The 11020-nt window shown below is 38.3% G+C and overlaps 1 protein-coding gene across 1 annotated transcript; it reads left to right on the top strand.

Annotated features, from left to right (window-relative positions):
* The first annotated feature begins 1728 nt into the window (after positions 1 to 1728).
* On the top strand, positions 1729 to 8818 carry OVA6 (Class II aaRS and biotin synthetases superfamily protein). The gene is made up of 11 exons (XM_087329199.1): positions 1729 to 2245; positions 3356 to 3412; positions 3493 to 3603; positions 4525 to 4611; positions 4699 to 4812; positions 5180 to 5386; positions 6903 to 7040; positions 7115 to 7276; positions 7704 to 7903; positions 8002 to 8085; positions 8359 to 8818. Exons 1-11 carry the CDS (start codon positions 1748 to 1750, stop codon positions 8498 to 8500), a joined length of 1800 nt encoding a protein of 599 aa, XP_087185325.1. The 5' UTR covers positions 1729 to 1747; the 3' UTR covers positions 8501 to 8818.
* The last annotated feature ends 2202 nt before the right edge of the window (positions 8819 to 11020 follow it).

Raw genomic sequence — 11020 nt, 5'->3', positions numbered from 1 at the left:
GTTGAGAATCAAGCTCAACCTAACATTGTGTGTGAACACATCCTTTGAGAATCTATGAGCACTCAAATGTCAAAAGTTACATCACTACTCTCTACACATTAACTATGTGTCATAAAATCATATTCTATGACACATAACTAATGAGTTCCATATTCCCCATAACTAATGAGTCTTCACATTCCTCAATGTTCTAGAGAGAGAGTATACATTGTAGTGAGTTAATGAAGAGAGAGGGTGACCTTATATAAAGCACCCTCCTCCTACTTCACAAAGTGTCAGTTGTGACTCCTTGTAATGCTACATTTTGTATTTACTATTCTCCTTGTTAATGTACACTTTCTTCTTGAGTACATTTTTTTCCCCATTTATCTATCTTGTGTATTCTCTTCTCTCATCTCTTTCCTCTCACACATACACATAACACACATCTCTCACGCTGCACAAGAATCATATCCAATTCTCTACAAAGAATTTATGGGACCCTAGACATCGTAGATGACCGCCAAATGGCATGCATGCATGTAGGCCAAGTGGCACACAACATGTATGCCAAATGGCGATCATGCACAATCCTCTGTACACTATATAAGTCGAAGATTTGGTTCAACACCAGCCTTCATCCAATCTTGGTTTATGATAATACAAATTCTTGTCATCTTGTCTTGTTATTGTCTTCTTGTTTGTTACTATATTCTTTTCTTAGTCATTGACTTCGTCTTCGAAGCTTGGGTCGTGACAATATGTTGCATTTGACCATGTTCGAGTTCAGTTTCCATGCACATACCTTTTTCATTTTTGTGTCGACTCTCAATCCTTTTCCCTCAAGAAGGATTGAGATGTATTTCCAAACCAATAAGAATGCCACACCATTCGAGACACCATATTCAACTACATCAAAACATTTTTCTCTAGATGCACCATATTCATCTACGATAAACCATTGTTTATAATAATAAGGAGATGCCATAATTCCAACCAACAAAACACCACATGTGTTCATAACATTGATGTGACTAGAATGTAAAGGTATGAAGATGGAAACACGCGAGGAGGGAACGCATGTCACTACGTGACCATCAACCATATTGTTCTACGTAGCGCTGCTCATGTGTAACATATCATTATCATAAGGTTCTGCCGCATCTGGAAGAGTAGAGAAGGAGGGAACCGTAGCCTGTATTCAGAACAAAACGATAGAAGTCTCGACTTTCCTATTGTTGTGCAGTATGAACCAACGATCCTTATCCATTCAGCCTCTACCAATAAGTTATTTATAGAGTGGGATTCCACGAGTGGGTGAGACATCCCCACCCCCACCCCACCCTTCCCTTCTCCAGAAGGACAAGGAGGATGCCGCTTTCTTACCATTCATTTATTTCTACGTGCCCCCCCAACGTAGTTGTCTTCGATCCATAGGTAAAGTACGTGCCGACAGGTCATTCCATAAAAATAAAAAACAAAAAACCCTAAAGTTTTTTGCACTACATAGATCCCCGAGCAAAGCCAGATCCAAGATCCCAGATTCCAGATCCCAAATTCCAGAGGCTAGATCCCAGGTCCCAGGTCCTAGGTCCTAGGTCCCAGACCCCAGCCCCCAGCCCCCAGGATTCACACAAAGAGAGAGAGAGAGAGAGAGAGAGAGAGAGAGAGAGAGAGAGAGGTGGGGTGGGTGTGGAACAGAGCAAGCACCATATCCACAAGGAGAGAGAGAGAGAGAGAGAGAGAGAGAGAACTGAACTCTTCTGTCATGGCTATGGCTGCTGGTAGCCTCCGCCTTCACTGCTGTGTGGGATCCCCCATTGCTGCCATAGCTGCCTCTCGCATCAGGATCATCTCCTCCTCCTCCTCCTCTTCTTCTTCTTCTTCTTCTTCTTCGCCTCACCTTTGCTCCTCCCCGTTCTTCTTCTTCCTCGATTCCTCCCCCCTGCTACACCGCCGTCGAGGAGGAGCCGGAGCAGGGTCCCATCTCCACCGCCGGGCCTCCCCTCTCACCGTTTCATCTCTCTCCGCTCAGAACCAGGTTCACAAGGAAAAGAAGGAGAAGGCGAAGGAGAAGAATGCACAAGAAGAAGGATCCAGTAGCCAGAAGAAATCTCGGCAAGATGGGGGAGTTACTGCTCGAAGCCAAGATTTCAATATGTGGTATCTCGATGTCATCGCTGCTGCTGAGCTTGCTGACTATGGACCTGTCCGAGGAACCATGGTCATCAGACCTTATGGTTATGCCATCTGGGAAGCCATTCAGGTAAATTCTATCTGTCTACTATGATATTCAATGCAATATTCTCTATGCGTATATGTTATTCTCCAGAGATTGTGCATTTCCAAAAGCATCCAGGTATACTGTGTTTGATCGTCTATGCAACTCTTCTTTTTGATTACCTGTGATGCTATGGCTATCCAATTTAAATCTATTCATCTATTTGTTTTCCAGCTACTTCCCCTTTTTTTTTTCTCTTGAAGTTCGTGAGGAATCACATACATACCTGGCCAAGTTCCTGTTTCATGCATGAAATGTATTAAATTAGGAGAAAAAGAAGAAATTTATAGGAAATGCGTAGAATAAATTTTGTTGTGTGCTATAATCTGTATGATCTTCAATGCAACTTTGCTGTGATTATATCATTTATCTTATTCTAATAAGGCCGTATAGTAATACCATTTGGGAACCATTCAGGTAAGTATTGATCTATTTGAGCATTGTATCTCTGCAATCAGTTTGGGAAGTCATTCAGAAGAGTTTCATTATTAGGTGGCAGAGTTTCTGTGAAATAATACAGAATGAGTAAGATAACACAATTTATCAGAATGTAGTAGAAAGCTTATTTATTTGACTTTCCTGTTCCCTTTGAGAAGCCAAGTTTCCTTTTCATGCCTTCTGAGGAGTGGTGTAAGAAAACTACATATTGATTGATCTAAAATGCAAGTTTGCTGTGATTATCTGTTATTCTTTGCTGATTTAAATGCTATTACGTGGACTCTTGGAACATTATCTGGGAAAACTTTCAATATAATAGAAAGTTTCCTTGAAATACAAGGATATATAAGATAATACAATTTAGTTCTAGAAATTTAGTAGATATTCACATTTCTCTTGTTTTGTTCCCTATTTGATCTTCAATCCAACATTGCATCGAGTATCTTTTATTCCAATTGTACCAATCCAAAGTCAGCTACATTATGATAAAATACCAATCAATATGTGTCGGGGAAAAGTTTCTTTACCTAATTCGACAGACTTCCCTTTTCACTCATGAAATAATAGGAATGGGTATTTTGGATAATGAGGGGATGTATAATTCATACATTCTATTGTTTTTCTACAATGTCATGATGCAAATTTCTTTGATTTCAGGATTACCTTAATGTAAAATTCAAGGAGACTGGCCATTCCAATATGTATTTTCCACAGGTGAAAGATGACAAACAAGACTGTATCTTTGTTACCCATTCTTATCATTCAACACTTTTATCAATACCTTTTGGATGCAGTTCATTCCTTATTCTTTTATTGAGAAAGAAGCTAGTCATGTTGAGGGTTTTAGTCCAGAGCTTGCATTGGTCACTATTGGTGGTGGCAAGGAGCTTGAAGAAAAATTAGTGGTAAGTATGAAACTTCTTAATAAGATCACCTTGCTTTCATCAATCAAACAATGCCATGATTTGTGCTTGAGAAATGGGGAATTTTGCATGAGCCAATGCAAACTTGCTGTTATTGAATGTAAAGCTCTTACTTAGTAAACAACACGTAATACTATTTTTGACTTAACCACTCAGTACCACAGTTAACTGAACTACAAGGATTGGAAGAGTGGCGAGTGAGCAAATAGAGCTCACTATGTTTTCAGTTTTTCTTCCTTTACGAATTTGGGCACAACATAATTTCTTATCTATGTATAAATTTTGGACTGGACCATCTTTGCATTTTGCATGAGCCAATGCAAACTTGCTGAGAAATGGGGAATTTTGTGCTTGAGAAATGGGGAATTTTGCATGAGCCAATGCAAACTTGCTGTTATTGAATGTAAAGCTCTTACTTAGTAAACAACACGTAATACTATTTTTGACTTAACCACTCAGTACCACAGTTAACTGAACTACAAGGATTGGAAGAGTGGCGAGTGAGCAAATAGAGCTCACTATGTTTTCAGTTTTTCTTCCTTTACGAATTTGGGCACAACATAATTTCTTATCTATGTATAAATTTTGGACTGGACCATCTTTGCATTTTTTTGATATGGTGCACATTAAGTTGTGCATCTGCATATATATATGCATATGTGTGTGTCTGTTCATTTTTTGGTTCAACGATGAATCAAGTTGGCACCAGTGACATATATTCATGTGTAGGGATCATATGTGTGGAGATTAAAATAAAAGATTAGTGAAAAATCAAACATCAGTTTCTAAGTGAACAGACCATGCTATCACCCTCTAATTTGCATTTTGCAATGTGTTTTGGGCAATTATGAAGAAAGATGATGATGTACAATTGTTTCTGGTTTGAATGGAGGGGTGGGTTAGGTACGACCTACTAGCGAGACAATTGTCAACCACATGTTTACTCAATGGATACATAGTTATCGAGATTTACCATTGAAAATAAATCAGGTGAGGAGATATCACTTGTATAAATGATCAATTCAATAAAAGGTGTACCAATGAAGAATTCTTACTGGCTGTCTCTATTCATTACAGTGGGTGAATGTTACCAGATGGGAGATGCGAACAAAGCCTTTTGTGAGGACTCTTGAATTTCTTTGGCAAGAGGGGCATACAGGCCATGCAACTGAAGAGGAAGCAGAGGAGGAGGTAAAAAGTTCATAGCATTTACTCCTGCTTTTACAATAAATTGAACATACTGGATAGGAGGATGTTCTCAGTTTAAACTAGAAAAGTAGGTGCACCATGTGACGGTGGCATCTCTTACTCATCGAAGGAATTCTGTCTTTGAAAGCTCAACATAATTATTGGAACCTTTAGGATGGATGTACCACCAGCAAACCCTGTACAATAACAGCAAGACATGTGCATATTACAGTTCATCTATCACATAGATGGGTGGAAAGATCTGAGTTTGGCTAGGGACTAACTGACAAAATTTATAATCTATTGTTTGAAAAGAGGATTTATTCTTATGCTGAAAATAGTAATGCAATTTGTTTCCCATGTTCTTCAGGCACTCCAGATGATTGAAATCTATCGCAAGTTTGCATTTGAGGAAGCTGCTATTCCAGTTATTGTTGGTAGAAAATCACGGCTGGAAACCTTTGCTGGTGCAATTCACACATACACCATTGAAGCAATGATGGGTGATAAGAAGGCCCTACAAGCAGGAACAAGCCACCATCTTGGACAGAATTTCTCTCGTGCATTTGACACTCAGGTCTGTGGACTGGTAGCTAATTATAACTATAATACTGTATTTGCCTTGAGAAATGTAGCCAGCATTGCTCGTGGATATTATTAATTGGCTGGATTTCAGTAGACAGCTAGATCTAGCGTCCTGACTGGCATATAAAACTATTTTAGTAGATCTTTAAATTATTGTAGAAATGTCTCAGTTTGCTACACCCACACTTCCAACATGCCCATGGGATGGATCAGTTATATGTTTCTACCCCTACCCCTACACATTACATAATACAAAGAAAGAAGGGTATTTCAGTCACATCATATCCATCCCCTGGTCTGATATTCGCAGCTAATGCAATGTTGATGGTAATCTTGTCGATATGTATTTATATGCAATCCTCCAGCAAAAAGGGAAAAGAGAAATACCGAAAGCTTCTACAGGCCAAAATTAAACTATGAGACAAATAATGCAGAAGCTTATGAGGGAGAGGGAGAGACCAGGAGGTTAATAGCTGACTTGATAAGGTTGTCCAGTGGAGGCAAGGTCATATGCCCAACCCCTACATTCCACAGTGTCGTCCAGTAAATTGGTGCTATTAATAAGAATTGGATTCTTGTGCATGGGTCCAGATGGATGTAGCCAAGTTGGTAAGGTTGTCCGGCAGATACCAAAGGCGATACCTTCAACTCCTACATTTTCCAGTCATTTAGTAAATTTGTAACACTTGTGAGATTTGAGCCCTGGTGCACTGGTTCTTGATAAAAAGATTGGGTTTCTACCATGGTACAGGTGTAATACTTACTGTTAATAAAATAGTGCATTAAAAACTTGTCTTACCACTCGCACAAACTTGAGATTGGCTTACTACTTTAGTACAGCTGTAATCCTTACCATTGGTAAAGTAGTAGATTAAAAACTTGGCTTATCACTGGGGCACATCCATAATACAAAGAAATAAAAACAAAAAGAAAAGTCATCTTTACGTTCATGGAATACATTGAAGGTATATATGGGGTCCAAAAGTTGATACACATGCACATGTGAATATTAATAAAAAACTAAACTGAGATTATCAATACTGTAAAAGTAGTTTTGGTGCAGATATTAATGAAGTGAGGACTTCAAATGTACTAATAGTTCATATATAGGCATTTGGTATCTAATCAGACTTGGGCTTACAAAGATATACTACAGTTGCTCTCCCCTCTAGGCAGACAGCCCATTTTCCAGCTTGCCGGGGCACATGAACCTCCACAAGCTTGTCACTTTTTCTTCTTAATTCAAAGGGATGTGAGGTCATTCGTTGTCATAGCTTAGTACTCTTCAGCAACTTTTTGTTGAAGAACTAGACACGTTTTTCCTTCTTTGTTTCATAATGAAGAGCTATATGTTTCCATTTCTGGGAGGTGGAGCGTGGGTCTCCTAGATCAATGAGATAAAGAGCCTTCAAGTCTTGTACTCATTATCTCTAAACTTGTGAATGAAATCGTCTTTTTCTTCCGTGGTGAGAGAGAGAGAAAGATAGATGCCCGTTCGTTATCTTCAGTTTCTTGACAACCAAGGAGAAAATCAGTACATCTGGCAAACCTCATGGGCAATTAGCACACGCATGGTGGGTGGAGTAATCATGACACATGGTGATGATACGGGCTTGATGTTGCCTCCCAAGCTGGCTCCAGTGCAGGTATTACAAAGAGCAGGTACATCAGTATTGCTTCGATGACGTTGCATCAGATTAACTTTTGCATGTACCTGCAGGTAGTAATTGTTCCCATTTGGAAAAATGACGAAGAGAAAGAGAAGGTATTATCAGCTGCGCTCAGTGTGGAGAACCATCTTAAACGGGAAAACATTCGTGTGAAGCTTGATGAATCAGATCAGAGGACTCCTGGCTGGAAGTTCAATTTTTGGGAGATGAAGGTATTTTCTTCCTAAAAATTGTGAAACCTCAGTTTATAATCTAAACCCAATCTTGTATTATAATGACCTTTTTATCTGTTTATCAACTTATCTATCAGTTAGTTTTTCATCTCAAACGTCCAGTTATAAAGGCAATGAAAGAAACGCCCTTGATGGGGTACTGATTGATTTCCTTTTTTTAAACAGCTAGAAGGTGAACTTGAGGATTGATTTGAAATAACATTTTAGTTTCTTCTAACAAGCTTTTGAGTGTTCCAATGGCAATTAGTTCAACAATAGACTTTACTCACCCATGATGACATTATCATATAGTTTTGTAAATTTAGGTAGGATATGAAATTTGAAAACAGTTGATAGATAATAATCACCAACTAAAAGGAAAGACTTAATAATGAAATTGTTCATAATTTCTTTATTGAATTTCCAGGGAGTGCCTTTGAGAATTGAAATTGGTCCTCGGGATGTTGCCAACAACACGGTCGTGATCTCAAGAAGAGATGTACCAGGGAAGAGTGGAAAAATGTTTGGCATCTCCATGGACCCTCTTACACTGGCAAGTTTTGTGAAAGAAAAATTACAGGATGTTCAAGAAAACCTTCTAAGTATAGCAATTTCATTCCGTGACAGGTAGATTTACTACACAATATTTTCCTCTTCATGATTTACTTGTTTATCATTATTTTTAGTTACTTCAATAATGTAAAAACACTTGTTCCTTTTCTCAGCAATATTGTTGATGTGGGATCATATGAGGAATTAAAGTCTGCTATCAGTGTAGGCAAATGGGCAAGGGGACCATGGGCTGGAAGGTATACAAATAGTGCTGTCTTTTTGTCTATTATTTTTGTTCACAAATTTATGTTCACTAAGGTAAATGTTTTAACATCCAATGATAAACTGTATATGATCATAATAAACATTATACGAAAAAAGAGTCAACATTAGCCTTTATATGAGAGGGGGTATTTAAAAGCCACCCCCTTCATATAAGCACGGGTGGGATTTGAATCCAGCTGTAGTACAGGTTCGATAAAAAAATAAAGGCCTAGAGAGAGAGAAAGATCATTGAGGTAATGTTGCAGTGACCAGGAAGAGAATCGGATAAAGGAGGAAACAGGAGCTACTTTGAGATGCTATCCATTTGAACAACCGAGTCATTGTGGTGTGTGCTTCATGACTCAGGAGGCTGCACAAGAGGTTGCAATATTTGCGAAGTCATACTAAGTTGTAAATCATATTTATGAGCATTCCTCCATGTGCACAATAGTTTTGACACCTGAGATGCATAATGTTTCTGCATATATGCATTCACGCAATTGCTTAATACAGTACAGTGAGATTTTCCTTTCGGGCTTCAAACCAAACTTAAAGCCTACATACATTGAATGAATGTATGAATAAGAGATCACTTAGAATAGTGCCATCTAGTTTGTGTTTACATAGCCAAAGGCCGAACTCCCACTTTGACATTCTTTATGACATGAATTGTAACATGGTAACAATAGTGTTAATATAAGCTTCCCTATATTGTTTAGTGTTCAACCTTTTCCAGGGCATCATCCATCCCAAGATATTGCCATGAACTCATTGTCACAGGTACCCCAACCTAAGGGTTGATATTGAACAATATATCCGATTCTTCATAGTGATATTTTTGATGTTATTTTATTTATACTTACGAAAGCTTTTTCTTCATAGTGAGAACGTAACTCTAGCACAACTATGTTATGACATTTGACTGATGATTAATACTTGAAACTGATAGACATGGCTGTTTTTGGTGCACTTTCCCAATTTGTTATAATGTTCTTTGGCATGTAGAGCAAGAATGAATGTAATGTGAAATCATTTCAAGTATCTTACATCACAACAATGTCAAATATGGCCTCTTTGAAGATTATGGGAATAGTGTCACAATGGGAATGGAGGTACTTGACCCTTCACTAGCGTCATAGATGAATATTGTTTTTCTTCAGTAATTCCAAGCCCATAGGTTCCATAGGGAATTAACAAGTTATGATGTTCACCAAGAAAAGACCACCTTTTCTTCTACATCAGTACGTTTCCTTCGTCTACTTCAATATTTGTGATGTCCAAGCTTAAATTAGCAAAGCGTTGAAGTATGTTATTAGGGCATATTATCAAAATATCTTGCTAGCTTACCGTAGTTCCCAAATTGCCACAACTTCACCAACTAGGCAATCCTACATCCATGTGTCTCCAACTTTCATGTGTTCTATTAAGTTTGAATGTTGAATCACAATATGTGTTTCATTTTCCTTCCTAATGCATTTGGGCTGCATACATACATTGTACATTGTACTTTTGATGCCATGTTCTCTCATAAACATATATTCTATGCTCTCTCTCTCTCTCTCTCTCTCTCTTAAGTATATGTCTGTATATAAACAAGATGATAATACAAAACCTTGCTATCTCAATTATTTCATTAGAAGCAATATGGCAATGTAAACCCTCTTACGTGTTGTAAAACGAGATGACATAAATCTACCTAATTCTGAAACAATGTGACATAGATGCGAAATGGCCAAATCAACTTTCCTTTCAACTTACATATTTGTTGTGGTGCCTACCAACTCAACAAGAACCCATTTCTCAACACTAATTATATAAGATCCCTCAATACCCAAGATAGTTGAACACCACTTGTTACATTGGGGTGGGTGGAACTCACCATCAATGAAAACCCATTTAAAGGTGATGAAGTACATGTTAATGGTGCCCAAATTTGTGATAAAACAACCCAAATGGCTTTAGCAATTGGGCATGTAATGAACCTATGTTTATCATCTTCCTCAATCATTGTATAGAAAACATATACCATTCAAAGTATATATTTGTTTTAAAGCCATCACCAAAGGTAACCCATTGACCATCACATGCCAAAGAAACACATTTGCACCAAATGGAAGATGAGAATACTATCTTACATCTAAAACTTCACACCACCACTAATCAAGCTCTATCAGGCATGTATGTAAAAACTACTTTGCTAATCAAACCCTATCTTCAACTAGCTTATGCTACACATCATTGGTGTACACCATAATTATCATTTTTTCACTTCTGAATGTCCAATCTTTTCATGATTCCTCCACTACTAACTTTGGAATTGGAGAATGTAGACTAGGCAATGCCAATATTGGTCGCCAAAATATTCCCATATCCATGTGGTATGTGAAGCCTACTTCTGACGTTTCGAAAGGTCTTCATTTGCCTATATGACTTTAAGATAACATCTTTCACAGCTACCAAACCAAGCCTTGCCATTCATCCCATTTGGGGGGCCTAATTGGCTCCTTTTCATGGCAAAGTAAGTGAAGCGTAACCGCAGTAGCATTTTCTAGCAGTCATCCCCTGGTTGGAGTCCTCGCACCACAAATCCTCCTCTTGACTTAGGATTGTGAGAGGGGATCAACTAGATCCAATCCTCCTGTTGACTTAGGTGATGTGAGTATGGGCCACGCCACCTTGGCTAGAGTTGCATGATCTTCCTTACCAGACTAAATGTAGTTGCATACTAGTTGTTGAATTTGATGTATACTTTCCTTGGAGATTGTCCAACATGATAGGCTGTACCATTATGTTGCAAGTAATACCTAGTTTGCCACTATGATGTGACCTGCTAGCGAGAGTTTTTTCGAGCTCCAATGTATCAACTTTTGTCCAGTGGAGTGAATAATTGGTGCACTCATTGTCTCTAGAGGAGTGTTGAATCCAATT

Source organism: Azolla caroliniana, unplaced genomic scaffold, assembly GCF_043228905.1.
Source record: "Azolla caroliniana isolate FFs.n. ecotype wild unplaced genomic scaffold, voAzoCaro1.0.p SCAF_13, whole genome shotgun sequence".
NCBI classification, from domain to species: domain Eukaryota; kingdom Viridiplantae; phylum Streptophyta; class Polypodiopsida; order Salviniales; family Salviniaceae; genus Azolla; species Azolla caroliniana.
The sequence above is the reverse complement of the archived record's forward strand: the minus strand, read 5'-3'. Positions and strand labels throughout refer to the sequence as shown.